Source organism: Sceloporus undulatus, chromosome 3 (assembly GCF_019175285.1).
Source record: "Sceloporus undulatus isolate JIND9_A2432 ecotype Alabama chromosome 3, SceUnd_v1.1, whole genome shotgun sequence".
Classification (NCBI taxonomy): Eukaryota; Metazoa; Chordata; class Lepidosauria; order Squamata; family Phrynosomatidae; genus Sceloporus; species Sceloporus undulatus.
In genome coordinates, this window is record NC_056524.1 from 92,746,242 (window position 1) to 92,770,159 (window position 23,918).

At 39.0% G+C, this 23,918-nt stretch overlaps 1 protein-coding gene across 3 annotated transcripts in view; it reads right to left on the bottom strand.

Moving 5' to 3' along the window:
• Positions 1–23,918, bottom strand: part of STS (steroid sulfatase) — a 211,094-nt gene that overhangs the window by 65,893 nt on the left and 121,283 nt on the right. For 2 of the 3 annotated variants that reach the window (XM_042457722.1, XM_042457721.1), the window contains one exon: positions 8,713–10,183. The exons of the other annotated variant lie outside the window; for it this stretch is intronic. In XM_042457722.1, coding sequence (XP_042313656.1) covers positions 9,831–10,183 — 353 coding nt within the window. In that variant the 3' untranslated portion in view covers positions 8,713–9,830. Of the gene's footprint in view, positions 1–8,712; positions 10,184–23,918 lie in introns of those variants that run through there. 3 annotated transcript variants of the gene reach the window in all.

A 23,918-nucleotide genomic window follows, 5' to 3' on the forward strand; every position in this document is an offset into this window, starting at 1 on the left:
CTACCCAAGTTCTGTCAATTACAAATAAAAATCAAAGCATATGCCCTCTCATATACCAGTGATTGCTCATTTAAAATTTTGAAATGTGTGTGTATGTGGGGGAAAGGGGGACTAAAAATAATCTGCTGCTTGCTTGCCTCACTTGAATGCTATCATTTGGGTTTTGGGAACCACTTTTGTCATTGTCATGAATTTCCAGAGAGGGCAGGATGCCATCTAGCTTCCAGGGACACTCACTCATGACAGCATCTCATTGAAGGATAATCAAAGAGGGTTGTTGTTCAGCTGCATAAATCTCAGTGCCAGAGAAAGGATCACCATTCATTTCTAGCAATCATCAGAATGAAGACGGCTGGAACACTGAGATGGTCCTTCGGCAAAGTAATGTGTCTCTTAAAAGCCCAGTGAATGATGAGATGACAATGAATCGCTGCACTTTTCATATGTAGCTGACAGAGAGGTGCTAAGACCTGGATTTCCTATTCCTAACAATCTCTCTGGAGCTTAAACACTTACATGGACAAGGGCATTAATCAACTGTTTGAAACATGTAATCTAAAATCGACTCTTACAAAGTCATTGTCAAATGGCAACAGATAGTGTGTTAGCGTGCTTAACTTTCATTACTTGGTAATACAAAAAACACTGTAGAAGAAACAAGTAACTATTTATATCCAGGAAATTCTTTGAACAATTGTTTGATTGGTGGGGAAAAAATAGACAATTCATCTGCACATCCTTTTTCTTTCCTTACTTCCTTAAAACAAAACAAAACAAAAACTTTGCTTCAATTCCAGTATCACCAGCAAACTGCAATAACATTTTTAGGAGAGCTCATTATCTGACTGCTTAAAAGTAAAGGTAGGGGGCGGTGCTCATATCCGTTACTAAGCCGAAGACCCAGCGTTGTCCAAAGACTACTTTGGTGGTCATGTGGCCAACATGGCTGCACCGAACACTGTTACCTTCCCACAAAAGTGGTAGCTATTTATCTACTTGCATTTGCATGATTTCGAACTGCTAGGTTGTCAGAAGCTGTGACTAGTGACAGGAGCTTACCCCATCACACAGCACTTGGGCTTCGAGCTGCCAACCTTCCTATCTTCCAATCATCAGAACTGGCATCTTAACCACTAAGCCACCACATCCCTATCCCTATCTGACTGGTTAGTAATTATTTCCTTGTATCAACATTTTATGATAACTATGGGCCAGTACACACTGCCATAGAGTCTGTTTAGCACTGGGTTGCAGTTGGCGCCTAAGGCGCAAGGCACCCCTTTTTCAGGCATTTTGCTGTTTCTCTTTGGCCTGGAAAAACAGCAGATTGGGGCTGCAGGGCTGCCGGTGAGCTTGTCCTGGTCCCAATCCGCTGCGAAAAGGGGCAGGTGCAGGCCTCTCCTTTGGGCTGGTCTGTACCATGCCCATATCCACCAAAGTACAGGTTGTTCTTCCAAACATAGATACCAACTTTTTGAGCTTACAAATTTGTTTTAATGCCTTACTATCTACAATGCATAGATCATATTAGGATGGCATGAAAGGATTTGAATCATCTGTATGTATATAATAAAGGGGGAGAGGTCACTGTTAATTTAATAATATTGTGTAATAGAATAAATTAACTATGCCTCCCCCAACTATGTCTCCCCCACCTGATAAGTATTTTGAGATAAAAGCATTAATAGCATGGAAATTTACGTTTCTTATTAACATTTAGACTTTGGGTATACTGGCAGCATCTCAGTTAAGAACATATGAACCATACTGGATCAGATCAAAGGTATCTCTGGTCCTAATACTGTGTGCACACAGTGGCTAACCGGTTCCCTGTGGGGAGTTTGCCAGAAGAACATGAGTGTGATTACATCTTCCACCTTGTGTCACCCAGCAACTCATAGACCTGCCATCTATTGCTACTCCCAGCTTGACTAAACCCCTGAAAACAATAGGATTTACTTACACATTAACTCACTATTCAACAATTCATTCAGTAGGTAAATCCTAGTTGAGAATAACCAATGTGACTTAGACTAGAAACCTACTGCCAGTAATACTGGAGAATCCTGACTATAGCCCTTGATGGCCCCATTCTCCCTGAACCTATTCACTGCCCTTTCTAAGCTAGCCAAGCAGCAGCAAGCACTATAACTTGTGACAATGAGTGATGGCTGCAAACCTGGCTAACTACTCTAAATGTCAGTCTTTATTTATCCAAAAAAGGTACTTTCCCTGCATGAGAGGTGATGTTGACAAGCCTGTGACAGATTCGCACAAGATCAAAAGCATATTTAGGAAAGCAGTTATAAATGGGGAACCCCCAAAACAGCCGGTGGCTGTGGCTACAGAATGATGGTGGAATATTGGAGCAAGGAGAAACCTAATAGACTAGGGAGTGTACTAAAATATTGCAAATGGGAGCACTCCACAATGCCAAATTTTGTTGCAGGATTATTTATTCACTTAAAAAAATACTTTCCATTGAGTATACACATAAAAATGTAAACAACAGACATAAACAGAGACAACAACATCAGCCAACAAAAGACAAGCCCATTGCTCCCCCCGTCATAGACATGATTTTCCACACCTCTATATCTAAGACATGAATATGTATCTTTATTAGTATTCACTACATTTACTCCTTCCTATTTATTCATTTTTTAACATCTACATTGACCTTTTTTGTATAAAAAGTCACTCTTTACTTCTTTAGCTTCTTATATGAGTTATTACTGCCCTCTGTATGCCTGCATCTACACTGCAGAAATAATCTGGTCTGGTGTCACTTTAACTGTCATGGCTCAATGCTATGGATTCTGGGAGTTGTCATTTTGTGAGACACTTAGCTTTCTCTGTCAGAGATCTCTGGGCCACAAGAAACTACAGTTCCCAGAATTCCACAGCATTGAGCTGTGACAGTTAGAAGTGGTGTCAAACCAGATTATTTCTTCCGTGCGGATGTTTTGAAGAAAAACAAGAAGCAAGTTGATATTCATAGTCATATTTCTTTTTTGGCTGAACTCTGTGATATGGAGTCACAGATCACATCATAGATTCAGCAAAATACAAACACAGAGGCATGTATGTGACAGGAGGAACAGTTGCTCATACCACACAGCCAAGCACAGAGACACTTTTTAGCTTTTAATTTTTTGTTTTCATGTTCTGCCAAAGAAGATGTCAGGAAGACCAGTGGGAGACTCCCCAAATTGCTTTTTGGCTGCCTTCAATAAATGGAAGCAGGGTTTCCAGAGAAACACTGCTTTTTCTTTACTCTTCTTAGATATAAGCACAAACAGCAAGGTAAGAAGCAACACAATGCAGTTTTAAATGCCGATTGCATGTATTCAGGGATAGCAGCAGGAAAGCACTTACAAGTCTGGCAACAAGAGTAAACAAACATTCTGGCTAAATGTATTCAGTCTATCCTGTGATTAAATAAAACACATAGAAAACAAAGTTGAATGACCACCTATTTCCAGTGACAATATAAATGGATGATATTGGTTATCAGGGAATTGCTTTGTGATATCCAAGATACTGTCATTATTTTTTGCCCCGGCTGCGTCTGTTGTAACAACTGAAATAACAATGATAAAAAAGTGTGTATTCTGAGGTATACTAAGAAAGGTAGAATTATTTCTGGGAAGAAAATAACTCCATCTTGGAATGTTTACTAGAAGATGGTCATCAAAGATTTCAGTTATTTAAAATGGATGCATATATATATATATCTTAAGCTGCTAGCGAAATGGAGTTTTCTTTTCTGGCCTTCTGTCTCAGTTTATTCTTTTGTTTCCCCACTCCAACTCCATCTCTGACAACGAACTGAGGACTAGATTTGCATGCAAATGATTCAGTAGCCAGCATCTTCAGAGAGAGCTGCAGAAAAGCTCCACTCTGAAATCCCAGGGAGCTACAATGGAGACAATCCTAAACTAGATGAACCGAGGTACCTCCATGTCCCTTTGCTCTCGCTTTCATTTTGCTTCAGAAATCTCTCTATCAAACTTCCTTTCTCCCTGCTCTTACTCAATTGCCTTCTGATGTATTTGCTTCCCTCTTTCTTAGCCCTTTGCCCCCTGCTGTTATCTTGGATCAGAACAGCTCATTCAGTAGCAACCAGAGACCTATCTGTCTACCCTATTTCTTTATAAATAGATAGGGGAGCTCAGTCAGTCACTGCCAGAGGCTTCATTATCACCACCATTCAGTACATTATCCCTCCCAGTACCTGATGATACAGACAATATTAACCTTGACAAATAAGCAGTTTTATTCATAAGCTTCATTAGGACTTACTTGTTAACCTTGTCTTTATTTATGTCCAAATGAACAATGACAGTAAGTACAGTTTAGCATATTCTTTATTTAAATAAGTAAATCACAGGTACATTCAGCACAATGGAACTTACATCTAAGTAGTCATGCTTAGGATTGTACTGTTAAGTATTCCAAGAATGTCATTCCTAAAGGCCACAAAATGAGAGCAATTGTCTGGATAATTTATATGACAGTAAGCATTTATTTGCAGATAGTTATACTTTAGGCACTGTGTAAAAATATCCTACGCTATAAAACAAAATCCATCTATATTATTACAACAATGTGCAAAGATATTAGAGAACAATTAATACTGTCATCAATGGATCATGGAATCATAGAGTTGGAAGAAACTACAAGGGCCATCCAGTCCAACCCCCTTGCCATGCAGGAACTCACAATCAAAGCACTCCCGAGAGATGACCATTCAGTCTCTGTTTAAAAACCTCCGAAGAAGAACTCTACAACACTCTGAGGGAGTGTGTTCCACTGTTGAACAGCTCTTATTGTCAGGAAGTTTTTCCTACTGTTGAAGTGGAATCTCTTTTCTTTTAGAATGAATTTGGGTCCTATTCTCTGGAGCTGCTGCAAAACAAGCTTGCTTCATCTTCAATATAACATCCCTTCAAATATTTAAATAGGGCTGTCATATCACTTCTTAACCTTCTCTTCTCCAGGCTAAACTATTCTGGTTGCCCTCCTCTGGACTTTAGCTTTTCTGACATTCCCCCTACATGTGCTTGCTATTTGTTTAAATTCCGCTTTGGTGATTTCCCCTCTTTTCCATTTCTTAAATATGTCCCTTTTAAAACTTAGCTCAGTTGAAAGTCCTTTAATCATTCATCCTGATTTCTTGAGACATCTCCCATTTTTCCTCCTCATTGGAACTGTTTGAAATTGTTTCTTCAATATCTCCCTTCTGAGAAACTCCCTCCACCCTGAACTCCCTTCTTTCTTTTTTAAATATAATTTTTATTCAACTGATGAATCGACAATTCTTAAACATATACCTTAATTTTAATCAATATAACTCTAAAAACCAAACAATCAAGAAATAGCAAGAAAATAATACAATAATAATCTGCTAGAAATACTTTGTGCTTTGTCATTATTTACACCTTTCTAAATTTAATTAATTTATATCAAACCTTGTATTCATTTTCAATACAAAAAATAATTCCATGTAGTTAAATTACTTCCTTCTTGTTTTGTTCATATTTTCCATTTCACTTAAAGATTCTTCATTATATAATACCTAACGTCTATTACTTGTAAATCCTACTTATAAATAACCACTGAACTCCCTTTTCTTTTACTATTCCTGGCCATGGGATCATACCCACTATTCCCCTAAGTTTACTTAAATCACTTTCCTAAAGTCTGGGATGTGTGTCTGACTATGTTTGGCTTCCCCTTTTCACTGTATAACAAACTGTAAGAGAATGTGATCACTCCATCTAAGAACCCTTCCACTTGTACACCATTAACCAAGTCATCCCTGTTAGTTAGGATCAGATCTAAAATATCTGATCCCCTTGTTGCCTCTTCCATCTTTTGGACAATGAAATTGTCTGCCAGGCAACTGGGAAATTTGCCAAAGCTTAAATTTTTAGCTGGGTTTGACTTCCAGCAAATATCAGGATAGTTGAAGTCACCCATCCTACTACCTCTCTTTCTTCTGATCATGTGGACTCATGGGATATTATGCATCATAAGCAGAATTTTTTCAAAGTGCAAATGCAATATGGAGTAGCTGGGGGACAGAGGTAGTAATAAGATGTTGAAGGACAAAGTGATGGACTAGATCCTAGATTTAGGTGAGCAGATGGAAGTAAATGTCTGTTCTTCATCCTTCACATGACAACCCTCCAGCCTCCTGAAAACATTATATATTGAGTTGAAAGAACATTACAATGGGACAAATTGTGGAGGACTCTCCGAAAACTGTACAGAGACTTGTGCTGTGAGCAGAGGCCTTTAGCCAAAGGAAAACAGATCCTGGATATTACCATATACACTTGTCCCTCAGTGTTTGTGGTCTTGCCTTTCATGTCCTTTGGCAAGCACCAAGGGACAAAATGGTGCTCTTGCTCGTAGTGTACACATAGGGATGCATGCATGAGCATGTGGCCATTCAAGCCAATGGGGCTTGAATATTTGCATTTTTTAATTTTCGCAGGAGGGTCCGGAATGGATCCCCCATGAAAATGGAGGGCGATTATATATGCAATAATGTTCTATTCTCCCTAAAGCTAGCCTGCTGGCCTCAGATGTAGATGGGAAAGAATTGAACTACCAGAGCATTCAGCTTCTGTATATCTGTGTTTCGGGGGGGGGGGGGGGGGAGCGGTCAGAGATGGAACAGTGTCCTTTGCATTGCTCCCAACTTGGCAGGGATAGCTCCAATTAATCTTCTGTCATCCTACTTTCAACTGTTTTAAAATAATAATAATAATAATAATAATAATAATAATAATAATAATAATAATAATAATAGTTTCTTTATATTTTCCCACCTCCCCCAGATGTCTTGGTTTCTCTCTCCTCCCCCCACTTCCCCCTATTTGTCTGCAACTTTCTGAGTTCTGTAAATTGAGTTCAAATAATAAATTACTTGGAATTAATCTCCTTATGAAATAATTAAATTACACTGAAACTGAGAGTCTTGGTGGCACAATGGTTAAATGCTTGTACTGCAGCCATTCACAGCCACAAGGTTCAATCCCAGGCAGGGCTCCAGGGTCAAATCAGCCTTGCATCCTTCTGTAGGTGACTAAAATAAGTACCCAGCTTGTTGGGAGCAATTAGCTTACACATTGTAAACCGCTTAGAGAGTGCTTAAGTGCACTGGTAAGTGCTATAAAAATGTACGTGCTATTGCTACGGCTAAACTGTAATTTAATAAGGGACCAAAACTCATGTGTGTGTATGTGTGTCAATACGTATATAGGTACATGTGCATGTTGCTTCACCATTTATGTGTGTTTTATACATATAAACTAAGGTTTACTTAGGCCTAATTCCCACTATGGTTTAAACCAGATCATGATTTGACATGATCCGGTTTAAACCACCATGGTTTCCACTTAATCCAAATCGCTGAAGTGATTCAGAAAGGGGGGGGGGCATGGTTTTTGCCCATTTAACCCGCATCAAAAAGATGTGGGTAAAATGGAGTGACTTTTTGGACTGAATTGATTTAGAAATAAACCAATTCAGCCCAATAGGAACCAGGGTGGATTCGAATCCGCCCTGGTTCCCACTGGCAGCCCACTTGCCTGGCCTCTCTGCCCCAGCCATGCCTCCCTTTGTGCTCCTGGTCATACTTCCTTCCTTCACTCCTTGCTTCCCTTGTTCCTTCCTTCTTCCTCTCCTTCTACTTGTTTCTCCTTCCCTTTTTCCCACCTTCTCTCCACCTGCCTGCCTGCCTGGCTACTGGTGGGTTGCGGGGGCTGTCAGGGCTCTTCAGCCCTCTCCTGCGGTCCTCCTCCTCCTACTCTGTGGGATCTGCGTCATGGATCCTTCTCCGCTGCCCAGCCTACTTCCCCTTCTTTGCCCCAGTAGGCCTACCTTAGAAGAAGGCCAAGGCAGAAGGAGAGAGGCAGGACAGGTGCTGGATCCTTCTCCACCGCCTGCCCCCGGCGTGCCTTTATCCTCCCATCCTGCCTCTAGGCCTACCTTAGAAGGAGACTGAGGCAGAAGGAGAGAGGCAGGCCAGGACAATGGAGGAATGCTGGGGCAGGCAGTGGAGAAGGATCCATGGTGCGGATCCCATGGAGGAGGAGGATGACGACCAGAGGAGAGAGCCAATGAGCCCTGATGGCTCCCACAAAGCCACCAGTATCCAGGCAGGCAGAAAGGCAAGTGGAGAGAAGGAGGTGAGGAGGGAAGAAGAAAGGAGGAGGAAGGAAGGAAGGAAGGAAGGAAGGAAGGAAGGAAGGAAGGAAAGTGGTATGGCTGGGAGCGCGGAGGGAAGCATGGCAGGAGAGGCCAGGGAAGTCGGCCTGTCAAAAGAGGCATCCAATTCCTCAACCGATTCCTGAAACAGGCACAAACATATAGGGAACCACTGTGTTTGCTGAAGTGGTTTCAGGAATCAGTTCAGGAATCGGATCTAAAGGTAAGTGGGAATTAGGCCTTAGGAAAACTAAGTACTGATTACAGGTTGAACATCCCTTACCTTGAATCTTGAAATCCAAAATACTCCAACAAGCTATTTTTCCCCATAGGTGGCTGAGACAGTGATACCTTTTCTTTCTGAAAGTTCAGTGTACACAATCTTTGCTTCATGAAAAAAATTATTAAAAAATATTGTGTATCAGTATAAAATTACCTCCAGGCTATGTGTGTAATGTGTATAGGAAACATAAATGAATTTTGTGTTTAGACTTGGATATTATCCCCAAGGTATCTCATTATGTATGTATATGCAAATACAGGTATTTCAAAATCCAAAACACTTCTGATCTCAAGCATTTTGGAGAAGAGAGACTCAGACTGTAATATAGGCCATAAGTTTTGAGCATTCTGCTGATACTTAAAAATTCTTAGAAATCATATATGTTGTTTTATATTATTAAAAATATATGTTAATAGAATATTTTTAAAACTTATTTAAATGAACAGTTCTAATTACTGTTGAATAACAAAAATAAAGTTGCTTTTAAAACAGTAACTATAATGGTAAATAACAATTTTTTGGACTTGGAATGTAATTGTTTTTAAAAGTAACTTTTGAAACGGTTGTTTCTATTTTCTGGATCAATCAGAGAAGTGAATTGGCTAAATACTCTGTGTGAAATGGGATACCTGTTTTCCAATTCCCTAAGTGATAATAACTCTGAGGTGCATTTTTCTAGTATGAGGAACTGCTACTTCTCCTCCAACAGTTATCATGTAGTTAATTTTAGATGCTTTATGGAGGTGGGAGGTGGAAGCCCCCACAAGGATGGAGACAAACACTATTGCCTTTTGATTTCCCAGTAAGCAATGCTTTTCTCCTAAAATGTATACACTTCCATTAGCTCTTCTATGAAAAGAGTGAAACTGTCTTGTCACTTTCATAATCTGTTGATGGGAGCAAAGAGAGATTTGCTGACACTCCTTGTATCCTTATCTTATAGTTGTCACTTGAGCAAGTGAGGTATAGATGTTCAGGAAGGCCATTTCATCATAATGGGCTTTGTCAAACTTTTCTAAAATGGATACAGTGTGCCTGCGTCATACGTGGGTGCATTATACGCTGCTTCTTCCGGTGCTGTGTACCGAAAGAAACAATGGTGCGCACACCCGTGGCACCACCGCAAGCACAAGCCCCATTACTTGTAATGGGGCTTGAGCATACGCACTTTTTGTTTTACACGGGGAGGGGGTCAGGAACGGATCCCCCACATAAAACAAGGGCGCGCTGTACCATTTTTCTCTTGCTGTTTTGTTTAACCCTAAAGCATGTGGGTGAATGTACATTACTGATGTCATTCTGCAGACAAATCTTTATTTCTTCTTCATGGTTCATGGTTGCAATAGCAGAACTTGAGGAAGGAAGAGCAACATGGTTGAAGCCAAGGTTTCCACATAATATTTCCCAGTGAAAGTTGGTTGGGAACAGCCATCAGTGATTGGGTGTGGTCACTCATTGCTTGTTGAATGGTATGGAGGATTTCATAGAAGTCACTCTCTGTTTCGGGTGTTAGTGGATGTTTTTCTTCTGGGTCCTTGGAGAGATCAAAAAGTAATGGTGGATCATGGTAGGTGACAAAATTTCCATGACAAAAGCACACATGAGACTCAAAGCAGCCATTGGCACCTTCGGGGCTGAATTTGGGAGTGAAGAAAAATGCTTTCCAAATAGATTTACCTATAAGCATGGAAAAATAACAGTTGAGAAAATCTTCAGAATTGTAAAATAAAAATAAAAATAAAACCATGGACAAATGAGTCATTTATATACTTATATGCTATATGCATGATAATACCGGCATACAAAAGCCACCAATACATTATTCTAATAAAGTATTAAGAATTATAAAATCTGAGAATTTGGTTAATGCTGATTCTTGACAAGATTCCAAAGTCTTGGGTATTTTAATGCTCAAAATATGAAAGCTGATATTAAAAAAATATTCACTCAACCCAAATCTCCTTTGCTCTTGAACAACACTCTTTAGAAAGACCAAAAATACCTCCATGATTTTAAGGACAGAGAGAGCAAAACCTCTGGGAAATGGATAGCAGGCAAAGTCTTATGTCCTTCTATGTATGTTGCATACATAGAAACATAATATGTGAACAGGTTATGCAAAAAAAGTGAAGCAGCTGTGTTAGGGTATGGTTGCATGAAGTGAAATGTTATTATGGGGGGGGGGGGATGGTGAAAGTTGGACAAAAATATGTATATTAGTGAAAATAATGTATAGAATACATTACTTGAGGAAAGACTGTATGCCAAAAATGTGTATGTAAGGAAAAAGTACCAACAGAAATTAGAAGAATATGTAAATATGGATGAGAACAACTTCATGAACTGATAGCATCCTTCATGACATTGACTACTTCCACCTCTTGCAAGTGGAAAAAGCATTTCCCATAGAATGACTTCTTGGTTTTTCCATAATACCAAATCCTGGAAACATGTTTAGGAGTACCCAGTTGGCCACACAGTAAAATGCAACAATGAAACAAATAAAAGAGATACCTTTGTTGGACCAACAAAAATGCACAAAATACATCATGCATAATCACTTTTCTATTCCTATATGATTCTTAACATCTTTGCATGATGAAGAAGCCAGTGAAGCTTTGAAAGCTTGCATGATGTTGGCCCAAAAAAGGTATCACTGTTTTGGGGTTTTTGCATTTTGTTGTAATATAGATATAATCCTATCTGCTTTCCATGATGGATTCATAAAATAGCATGTATGTCATGTGCTTTTCTGAATATCCCATGTTAAATTAAAATCACAGCCACTCCAGTCTCGCCTAGGGAAAATTACTACATCTTAGAAGACAAAGGGAACTTATGAAAATTACTATGAAAGTACTATACTTTACTTGTATAATGTAATAGAATCACAGAGTTGAATCTAGAGACCACAAAGGCCATCCAGTCCAACCACCTGGCATGAAGGAAGACAGAATCAAAGCACTCCTGGCAGATGGCCATCCAGCCTCTGTTACAAAACCTCCAAAGAAAGAGACTCCACAACACTCCAAGGGAGTATGTCCCACTGTCAAACAGCTCTCACTGTCAGGAAGTTCTTCCTAATGTTTAGGTGCCACATACTCTGTGTGTGTGTGTGTGTGTGTGTGTGTGTGTGTGTGTGTGTGCCTTTAAGTCACCCATTGACATATGGTGGCCTCATGAATTATGTAGGGCAACAAATACTCAGAGGTGGTTTTGCCAGTTCTTTCCTCTGAAACAGCCTAAAGCACCTGTTATTCATTGGAGGCCTCCCATCTAAGTGCTAACTAGGGTGGGCACTGATTAGCTTTCAAGATCAGATAGGATCTGGTACTAGTGAATATGATATATATTTAACAGCCAAGCAACTATCAAATTATAAGTTTACACACACACATCAAAAACATGATCTGAATGAAAGTTTCAATTTACTAAACAACAGAACAGGAATGAATGGGGCAGGGTAAAAAAGAGATGGAACAAAGCAAAATATGAATGTACCCATATGCTGTCTAGTCCTTTTAAATTCTTTTCCAGATGATCCCACCATTCTGTGGTGGCAAAATAAAGCATAGGAGAGAATGGCAGAGAGCCTTCTTGACTGTGGCACCCTGTTTAGATATACTGTGGTGCCCTGTGTATGCATATTCCCTAATATTGTCATCCTTTTAATGCCATATACATACAATTCCCGCAGGCTTTTAATATAATAATGCTGTTATTGTTAAATGTTTGTGCTTTGTTTCTTGAAGCCATCTCTGAAGGTTTATACAATTAAAGTGAAGTATATACTAACACAAATAAATGTATTTCAGCTGCTTCTGAAATAACTTCTACTAGTCATCGCATTGAATATTCTTCCCCTTTTCCACAAAATATTTTTATTTAGTATTTTAATATGTTATACCATACCCTGAACCTTAGAGAGAGGCAGAAAAGAAATAAAATGTATTGATGAGGATGATGATGGTGAAGATTTTCCCACCTCCAGTAGTACCATTTCTAACCAATTGCCCTGAGTGAATAATATCTGATACATGTTCTTAGGTTACCTGTACAGTCTCCTTGCCATAGGGAAATTCATCACAAATGTTCCTCTGGAGAAGGGCCATATTTTAGTAATAAAACGTCTGCTTTGCGTGCAGAAGGCCTCAGTTTCAGACCTCAGTATATTCAGGTAGGACTAGTAAAGAATCCAGTTTGAAACCCTGAAAATCCATTGTCAGTCTGGGTACTTTTCCAGATTGATTAATGTTTTAATTCTACATGAGGCAGACTCAAAAAGCAAGAGCCAGCATTGTGTAGTTGGATTGCAATTCTAGAGACCAGGGTTTGAATCCCAGCTCAACCATGAAAACCCATTGGATGACTTTGGGCAAGCCATTTTCTCAGGAATTTATCACACAGCCATTTTTGCCTGATCTGAGCACATGACAGGATTGGGCCAGAATGGGGGAAAATGGGTGTTATCACCCATGAAATTGCTGCTGCACTGACAGCTGACTCCCACCTATCCCTGAGACGGCTGATTTTGAAGGATGGAAAACTTCCATACTACCAAAATCAGTGGGATAAGCACAGCTTGGGATGGGTGTTGGGTGGCCGCAGCGTAGTAGCAATTTTGTGTGCAATAACACGTATTTTCCCCTATTCTGGCCTGATCCCATCCTGTGCCCAGATTGGGCAAAAAATGTGTGTGCAATAATCTCCTAAATCTCATAGGCAAACCTCTTTTGAACAAATCTTGTGAAGAAAAACCTGTGATAGATTTGACTTAGTGAGAAATACCCTTTCTGAGAAACTTTAAAAAAACCAACAACCTGGGTTGATGTTTAACAATTGAGAAAAGCTGTAAATACATTTTATTTATACTTCTTCCCATATATGTACAAACTATCACTTTTTGTGATTTTATAAGTGAATTTTTAATTTTTAAATTTGAATGTAACATAAACAGACAATCAAGAACAAATACTAACTGGCAGTCTCTCTAATACAATTATACCATATGCTTTACATCATTTTCCTTTAGTTAGGTGATCAGTGTTTGTTATTTTTCTTTTAAAAAATGAATAAATGTTGCTGTTATTTGGAAGAATCTGTATCTTGAAAAGTGGGAAATAAATCACTGAAATAAAGGAATGGTGAGTAGAACAACTAAGGGCCTGAACAAACAGGACCAAAATAAAGCTGCTTCGAGTCACTTTGGTGGTATGATGTTTAAATGATATGCACTTCTTAAGAAGCCAGAAGATGCACCAAAGCTGCACTCCAGTCCTTAGGACTGGAGCATGGCTTTGGTGTGACTTCTGGCCTCTTAGGACACATGCAGCATTAAAAAGCATACTTCCAAAGTGACCCGAAGCAGCTTTATTTTGGCCTGTCTGTTCAGGCCCTAAGTTTGCAAACTGGCTGGATTTAGTGAGCAGAGAGTGACATAACAATGCTCCTGGTACATGTATTTAAAGGGTTAATTTTATATGAGACATTTTTCTATCATACGCCACTGCTCACAGTATAAGACCTGGCAAAGTTATTCTGTGACAAACTGACAGAGCTGGAAAATTTCTAGTTGACTTACACTGCACTTACACTCAATAATCAAGGTCCTGTGGGTGAACATGCTGCAGAAGATGGGCGAAGAAAAACCCCCTGGATATAGCTTAGATCTCTGAAAATGCAGAGGAACTCTGAGACTGAATTGCCTAGGCACACAATAAATCACACTTTCAAAATCCTATGGGTGCAGTAACTTTTAACAACAAATATTGACATATTTACAGGTTGCCTTGCTGGAACAAATGGAACCAACATTCTTTACTGCTCTTCTGTTCTTAAATATATATATATACCATACTGTCTGGCAAGAATATTGCCACTTATAATGCTAAGTGCTTTCTTTATAAAGGAGATGTCTGAAAAGTAACAGGAATAGGAAATGAAGGTGTAAGGGAGAAAGTACATTTTAACTGTTGATATTCAGTCTCCAAAACATTGGCTGGAATCCTATTGGGACATTATGCTGGCATAACACTGGGTTATGCTGGCAGTTATACTTCTTAAATTATTGCCCAAGGAGTTATCACAAACAATTCTTTTTTGCCCTCCAGTGCAGCTGGCCAGCTTAAAGGGACAGCTTCATCTCCCCCAGACAGTCAGGATGCTTTGGAAGAATCCTGTTGTAGCATCCATCATTCCGGGTCATTGTAAAGTCTCTTTAAGTACACTGGTGGGACTTTGTGTTGAACAGGATCTTGCCTATTGTTGAACAAAATCTTGACTATGTTATGAAATAATGAAAACTGTAATTTTGCACCTAACTACCCATTACACCATAAAGAATAAAGTATCAAGAACAAATAGACTATGACCAAGAGCCCCAAATCCTCATGTGCTGCATAATGAGATTATTGGAGCTGCAGATTCTGAAAGTACTGATCATCTTTTGGGTGGGCTAGCAGGACCCAAAAATAGATCTGCCCATCTCCTGAAAACAAATTCAGTCTATATTATACAAAACCTTACTATATTCAGCTAAATCAATTTTTTAGTCCCAGCTGCAGCAGACGCATTGAATTAGTGAAACTTGTTAAACCAACAATTACGTAAGTCTAGGGTTGCCATAATTCGCTACCACCAAACTGGGACAAAATGTAGGACAAATGTAGGACAAAATGTAGGACAAATGTAGGACAAAATTTACACCCCTAAATGTAGGACATTCAGGAAAAATGGAGGACACAACCAACTAACAGCCAAAAATATTATTATTTTTTTTTTAAAAAAAACCATTAATAGAAATCCTTATAGAGATCTTGTTGCATCTCTGAGACTAAAGACATCTGAGGAAACAGACATTAGGAAAGCTTATGCTGCCAACTTCTTTCTTTCAGATAATAATAATAATAATAATAATAATAATAATAATAATAATAGAATTCAAAGATTTTGGACACTTCTGAGAGTAAATGCATCTGAGGAAGCGCAGCAGGAGGCAGTGGTGGTGGAGGGCCAGAGTATGATCCCTTGCTTGGGCATTAAAAAACTCACTGGGCTAATCACACTCTCTCAGCCTCAGAGGATGGCAAAGGCAAGCTCTATCTGGGCAAACTTCCCCCAGAAACCCCTTGGGGAAGTCACAGGCACTCAGCCTCAGGCTCTCTGAACAAACTACCCCACAGCACATACTATGCAAATCAAGCTCTGTGTATAGGATGGCCATGACTCTTTCAGTTCAGGGATGACTGTGAACACGGAGGAAGGCTGCACTGCCTTTCTCAACCTGCCTGCCTCAACTAATCTCTTTCTCCCTCTCCTGCAAGCTCATGTGGGGCTGAATGGAGAACCTCCTCCGAGCCTGGTCAATGGGGATGGAGGAGCTGGAACAGCCGGCCCCCTGGCTGTAGCCTCAAATAAATCTTGCCAAATACTATGACAGGTTCATCTTAGGGTCACCATAAGTCAGTAATTACTTGATGGCACAAAACAATGTAATGTAATGTAATAAAGTTTATTCGGTCATTGACCAGCAAATACAATAGTAATCATAAAAACCAATATTAAGCTCTAATTGTAAAAACTTTTAGATTGCACTACAGCTATGAATAGCAAAAGAGATAAAAGAGATAAAGGGATAAAATGCAATTGTTATGCATAAAATACAATCACAGAGGACAAGACATGAGCCATAAAACACAGTCCGCATCTGACTCTGATAGCTTCCAGTTCTCTATCAATATTGGTCTCAGTTAATATTTCAATTTCATCTCTTCATTAGAGGACGTATTTTACATACAATGTAACAAAATTTTGCTACTTTGTATACAATGCTAGGTATCTGACAGTTCAGAAGATTACAAACAAGTGAGGTATCTGTACAACTTGTAAATTTTCCCAAAAGAGGGGTAATCAGTTGAAGTCGGGAATCTTTATAGAATTGACAATATAAGAATGTATGTTCAAGAGTTTCAATGTCTCCCTCGTTGCAGGGACAAAGCCGTGCATGGAAGGGAATTTTCTTGAACCTGCCTTCCAAAACCGCTGAGGGGAGGGCATTAAATCGTGCCAAAGAAAACGCTCTTCTAAATTTAGGTAGAGTGATTTGAAACAGATATGGAGCTGGAGAAGACACCAGGATTTGCCTATTAATCAAAATATGGCCAGGAAATGCAGCAATCTCTGTCTGGCCTTCAATGTCAAGCAGTCTTTGTTTTATAGCCAATTTAGCCTGGTCGAAATTTAGTTTCAGAATAGAATCCTTCAGCAGACCCAAGGTTGTCAATTTCTTATTTATGGCCAATTCCCAAGAGGATTTATAGGTATCAACCAAAATACATTTGGTTAATCCACCATGCATTTTATTTAACTTAAGCCAATAAGAAAAGATATAAATCCACATGCTTGTTTCAATTTTACTTACTCCAGCCTCTCTCCTCAATACAGCATTTGGGACAGTGCGACCGACTTGAAAAATTTTCCTTAGAAAATTTGTTTGTACACGTTCCAGAGGCAACAAATCATTATTATAGGGACCTAACTGAGCACCATACAACAGTTGTGATCTGGCCTTGGCCTGAAAAAGTTTGATTGCAGCTGGAATAAATTGAGCTCCTTTAGAAAAAAAGTACAATTGGATGGCATTTGCTGTTTTTTGTGCATTTTTTGAGATGAAATCTAAATGAGCAGATCTATTCCCTGTGGTCTGGAATACGATCCCCAAATACCTGAAGATTTTAACCTGTTCTATAGTTTCGTTTCCCAGTTTCCAGTTTCTTCTCCTAAATTGATTAGAGAAGGTAATAATTTTAGTTTTAGCATGATTTATTGTTAGTTTTTCTTCGACACAGTAATTGGCTAACGATTTCAGGGCTCTCCTAAGTCCAACAGAAGTTAAGGATAAGATGGCTACATCATCGGCATATAGCAGTAGATTTACATGTCTATTTGCAATTTTAGGAGGATGGAAGGAAGAATCACTCAAATAAGGAACTAGGGAGTTTATATAGTAGTTAAACAAAATAGGGGCAAGAACACACCCTTGTCTAACTCCAGTCCTGACCTGGATTTCTTTTGAGAAATGGCCTGATGAACTACATCTCACTCTCAGGCGGTTATTTTCATGCAATTTGACAAGTAACAACAGTAGTCGTTTGTCTATTGAGCTACTCATGAATTTGTCCCATAGTCTCGATCTGGAGACAGTGTCAAATGCAGCTTTGAAATCTATGAATGCAGCATGGAGAGGGATACCCATATGCAAGTATTTCTCTGTCAGATGTTGCAGCAGCAATGCATGATCAATCGTTGATCTTTCCGCTCTAAATCCTGCCTGCTCTTCATATAATATATTCTCAGTTTCTAACCAATCCATTAATTTAGTTTGTAAATGTTTAGCATACATTTTGCTGATTTGACTTAATAAACTAATTGGTCTAAAGTTTGATGGATCATTTCTTTTGCCCTTTTTGTATATGGGAATTATAATGGCAAGGCCCCACTCTGGGGGAATCATAGCTGTTCTATCTATTGTCGTGAAAAGTGTGGATAGCACGGGTAACCACCAGTCTAGATCGTTTTTTTAAAACTTCACTAGTAATGAGGTCCACACCAGGGGCCTTTGCAGGTTTAAGTTGACTGATTAAGGTCTTTACTTCCGAATATGAGACGGGTGGCCAACAGGGCAAAGTGGAGGCATTCAGCCTGAGGTCTTTAAATGACCTTGCAGAGTTATCATATAAGTTTGCAAAGTGATTTTCCCAGGTCTCCGCTGGAATTTGGAACAAAGGATTATTAACGTTTCTTGGGAAAGAAGGATTTACCTCTTTCCAAAAAAGAGAGGGATTATTTGCACTGGCTGCAGTTATTAATTTTTCCCATGACACTTGCATAGCAGCCTTTTTTTTGGATCTAATCAGCTGTTTATATTGTTTCTTTAATTTCAAAAGCTCTGCTACACTGCAAGCAAAATGATTAGCCTTGTATTGTTCAAACTTCTGTTTTAAAAGAGACCAAGTTTCTCTGCATTCCAGGTCAAACCAGCTTTGATGTTTTTTTGATCTTTGTCTGCTGATATTATCTTTGGAAGTAATTAATAAAGGTTGGATATTATTAATTAAATCATTGAACCTAATTAATATTTCCTCATCATTCTTACTATTAATGATGTTATTATGGAGGCTTATAATTACTTCGTTTTTAAGAGACTTAGTCAAAGTCTCGGCAATTAATGGAGTCCATTTAACTCGTGTGGGTCCGATTTCAAGGGGCAAGCTCAAATTTTGGTTTACTGGTAGAAACAACTTGTCAAAAGGACCGAGATTTAATAATAATGGGAAATGGTCGCTTTCTGGGCGATTGACTATAGTAAACTTATATACATAAGGAATTAGATCTATAGTAATCCCAGCATAATCAATCACTGAGGGTCTGGCACCAGACCAATGAGTAAATTCGGCTGGATAGTCGTCATTTGTGGAGCCATTCAGAATTACCAAATTTAGCTCAGCGAAAGTTCTCAACAAACACAAACCTCTGTAGTCACAGCATAAATCTTTAGATTGGCGTATTAACAGTGGACATAGAGGAATATGAGTAGGTAATTGGCAATTGAATTTAGAAGAAATTGCAATGTCATTGGCCCCAATTCTAGCATTTAGATCTCCTGCCAGAATGATGTACATTGTCGGATCTAAATCCATGATGTCTTTGATGAATTTATTCAATTGATCCCATACTGATTTTATCTTAGTTTGGCCCTGTAGAGGTGGTACATAAACATTAATTAAACATAGTAAGCTGTTTTTAAAATGGAGCAAAACAGCTAGGGCAGTTTGTTCTAAAGTAAATAATTTGACTACCTGTGTTTGTAGGGAGGTAGATATTAAGACACCTAATCCCCCACATAACCTGCCTTTACCTTTACCAGGAACTGCATCTAGTACTATTGCTTTAAAGCCATCTACGTACAATTCTTCCGCTACCCAGGTTTCTTGTAATAAAACAATATCATGGCGAGTAATAAATGACATAAAGGAAGGGTCATTGCGTCTGACTTTCCATCCGGCTATGTTCCAAGAGATGATGGACAAGGAGGAATGAGGCTTAACAGTTGACTGTCAATCATTCAAATTCAATAGAGATGTAAAAGGATTCATCTCTTTTGGGCCATTTTCAGTTACTTTCCCACGTGGAATAGTCCTAGTATCTGTACTTAAATCACCTGTGGAGCCGAACTTCATAACAGGTATCCTGCTGTTCTGTTTGTCCGGAGATAGAGGCGAAATAGATAAACTAGAGCGTCTCCTTTTTTTGTTCATGTGTTGAGATGAGGCACAAGATTTTAACAAAGGTGTTAAGGGTTGGTGCATCCAGTCCTCCTTGCAATTTGGAGATAGTTGGATTAAGGGTGACACAGTATTATTTAGCTCCTTGCAAGAGTTTTTAGGAATCATAGATCTAAGGGGTAACTGTAAGTCTTCTTGATTGACTGTTACACAATTTAATGACTCCTTCGATGGGACTGAAATACCAGATGGAAAACAAGAAGGAGGTAAAAGTTCTTGGATGATTTTAGTAGTATTAGTAACAGATCGAAGTTTTTCTTTAACATTTTCCAGTTTGCATAGTATTTGTTTTTGCTCATCTGAGGTGAGTGTATTGAACATTTGGACAAGTTCTTCATCATCTTCTGATGAGTTAATGGGTAATTGTATCAACTCCCTAACCTCTTTCTTGGTGTTATGATTCTTATTTATCTTATCCTTCTTGTTTCCAAAACTCAATAAAGGTTGTATTTTGGTGTTACATAGAACTTGAGTTGGAATAATTGCAAATCTTCTTAGCAATCTTCTGCTATCTAAAATCAAATCTGGAATGCTAGAATCTTTGAAAGTTAGAACAATTCTCATGATTCTATTTTTTGTGGGGAGCCAAAAAACTTCAGTGAGGTCGCTAATAAGCAGTTTCCTTCTTAAAAGAAGAGAGAGTGAATGGAGAATTAATCTTTTTTTATGCCACTTCGCGTTGTTATGGTGATTAATTGTTATTTGAAGCACAATCTTATTTTTTAAAGGAATTAATTTATCTTTAATGGAGGGCTTTTGAACTGGAATGTGTGTTACATCCTTAGAATGAAGGGGGTCTTGTTTGGAATAGTCATTTAAGGCCACTGTCCTCTCTCTTTTAGCTGTCAATTTGGATTTTTCCACAAGAGTCTTTATCCCATCCAATTTTTGATTGATGTTTGCGAGCTGTTCGAAAATTGCTATTACAGTTTTTGCTGTTAGTAGGCAGTTCTTAGCTACTAGCTCTAAATCCGTCTTATCATTGTTCAAGGCCTTGAATGAGGTGTTCAAGTTATGGTCGTAGCTTTCAGTTGGTATAGTATTTTCCTCCTCATAAGAAGAAAGATCAGAAGAACTTATGTATAAATTTGGTGTAGGATCAGTTGAAGTATTTGCCACCTCTTTGGGTTGGAGTAGGTCTTCCAATTTTAGTTGTTTTAAGGTTGATGCAGCCATAGATAATTCTGGGTTGTCAGATTTCTTGTGTGGGTGTTTCTTTGCATTTTTACATCTCTTAATATTAATGTGGGCGTTTCCTTTGGGAGATTTTCTCTTCCTCTTATGTTTGCACTTCATTGTCATCTTGTATTATTAGAGAGTTAGGCTCAATAGTTAATTAATATCCAATATCACTATATAGTAAAATAAATTATAATAAATAATGTTCTTATTCTCAATTAAGGAAAAGTAGGAGAGGTTTTACCGCCACTAGACCTCTCTCTCTCGGCGTTGCTGCTGCTGCTGTTGCGCCGCCGCCTCAGAGAAGCCGGAGGTGATGTTGGGGCTTTATAGCCCTGGCCTTGCCTCTCTCTCTCTCTCGGCGTTGCTGCTGCTGCTGCTGCGCCGCCGCCTCCAACAATAATAACAACAACATTTAAGGTAGAAATCAGTAACATGGGAGCTCATCACATGGGGGACAATTGGAAATATAAACAGTGATTAGCCTGTGATAATTCCGCAATTGCGTTATTGGTTTTCACACAACATCGTGTTTAAAGTGATATTGGACCTTATCGCACACACAAATGTAAACGTTCTAGGGACTGGAGGACTCTCGTGTGCGCGCGCGACCGCCCAAAAACGGATTTCATCACACACGAAGACATCCTCCAAGAGGCCCCGTTCCGTCCCCCGGCGTGCACCCGTTCGCGTCCAGTCCTGACAGGCGTGATTTTTGCCTGACGGATTACCTTCCGCCTTCTCTGTCAGAGAGCTATGGTACCACAATAAACTCCAGATCTCAGAATTTCATAGCATCAAGCCATGACAGTTAAAGCCATGTCAAACTGCTTCATTTTTGCAGTGCAGATTAGACCTAGGAGGTCCTTGAGAATCCTTCACCATAGGATATCACTTTCTACAGTAGTCCCTCTACATTCTCTGGAGTTAGGGGTGAAGAACACCTGTGAATGTGAAAAAACACCATTCTTTTAAACTGAGAGAACACCTCTCTAGGAACCAGTGCAACTCTATGGCCAACATCTGCCAGAAGTTGATAATAGAATCATGCTGGAGGACCTACAAATGCCCAGAGAAGTGTTTTCTCTAGGAACATCTAGGTTCTCCAGCACAAGTCTTTAGTCAACTTTTGGCAGAGTTGCACTGGAGGACCTAGAGATTCCTAGAGAGAACATATTAATCAAAACCGTGAATAATCAAATCTGCAAAAGTCAAAGCTGGAAATGTGGAGGGCTGACTGTACTTCCTAATCATATGGTATTTTCTAATATGCTATAGCAGTCTTCAAAGTGAATATTATTATATGTATCTCCGTGCACAGGGGAAAACAGTCTTATCAGCTGAGCAGTGAATGCCATTTCCCTCATATTCTGAGCTTTCTCTTGTTCCAGGGTGATGTTTTAAAATTTGTTCAGTTGCCTGCCCTTAAGTGGAGGAGGAAAAACAGTAGGAAATCTGTACAATTTCATAAAGATACCAAGGAGGGGAGATAGGAAGTATGGTGAAAGATCCATAAAGACTTGTTTGCAACATTGCTATGACTAACATTGAACAAAAAAGCATGTCACTCAGACACAGAGTTGGAAGAAGAAAAATATCTGGTTCCTTAGCAATGTCATAATGCCTTACTGGGTTATGGGATTGTGGGACACTGCTGTGAGGCTTGACAACAGCAACGGGGCATAATAGCCTTTCTAATCATTATGGAAAAGTAAAATGCATTAATTAGATGCTGCATTAGTGGAATGACCGATATAATATGCTGTCAAGACACAAAGAGCTGTCAGAGTTGTAATCTGTAAATTTGATGAACTGTTATAAAGCTGGTCATTATAAGGAAGACTGCTTTCTGTATGTCTCCGAATTGGTATATAATCTCACTCTGTCAGATGATCACTGCAAAGATTGAATTAATCATCCACCAATTAATAATCCCTTTGTTCTGGTAAAATCTGTAAGACAGAAGCTTTATTAGCTACTGGAACTGTTAAATGCCATTCTTTAATGAAACCTGAAATCATAAAGGAAGAATAAGGCTGTTTTAGTGGTTAGGCCTCATCCACAGCATTTTTAAAAAAGTATCTCTTTTGAAAAGAGAGGCACAACAATAACACTAGGGTCTTGAGTTGCTAAATTGCTAAACATGTTGCATGACATTTATTTACATGATGGAAAAACAAAAGAAGAGAGCCAGAGGTGTCTACATACTGAAATATAGGTCAGGTTCTACAAGGAGGCAGAAGCTTCAGTAAGTGGGGTATGGTAGGGGATAGATATCTATCTGGGTAATAAATTCACATCAATGAGGTCTATTATTTTAATATCTGTAACAGGCAGTTCGAAAATATGCAAATGCAAGTAGATAAATAGGTACCACTTTGGTGGGAAGGTAAACAGCATTCTGTGCAATCATACTAGCCACATGATCACAGAGTAGTCTCTCACAGCGTTGACTCTTTGGCTTAGTAACGGAGATGAGCACTGTGCCCTATGGTAGGACACGACTTGACAACCTTGTCAATGGGGAATACCTTTGCTTTTTTTTCCTTTTTACAGTTTACACAAGGCCAGCTGGAGTCCAGTTCTATCTCCAAGTGACCTGATCCACTTGAGCTGATCACTTTGTATAGTGGTTCTCAAACTATGGAGCAGGACCCATGACAGGCAGGGAGGGGGAGGAGAGGAATAAGAGAATTCTTCAAGGAATCTTGCTTTTCCCTCCTTACTAATGATATTTCCTACATCAGCTAAGAGCAAGGTCAATATTATCAGGGAACTGTAACTGATACCTCATTTAAAGAGTTTATGACAAAGATTTTGAGAGATGGGTGGGGATATTAGATAGATAGATAGATAGATAGATAGATAGATAGATAGATAGATAGATAGAT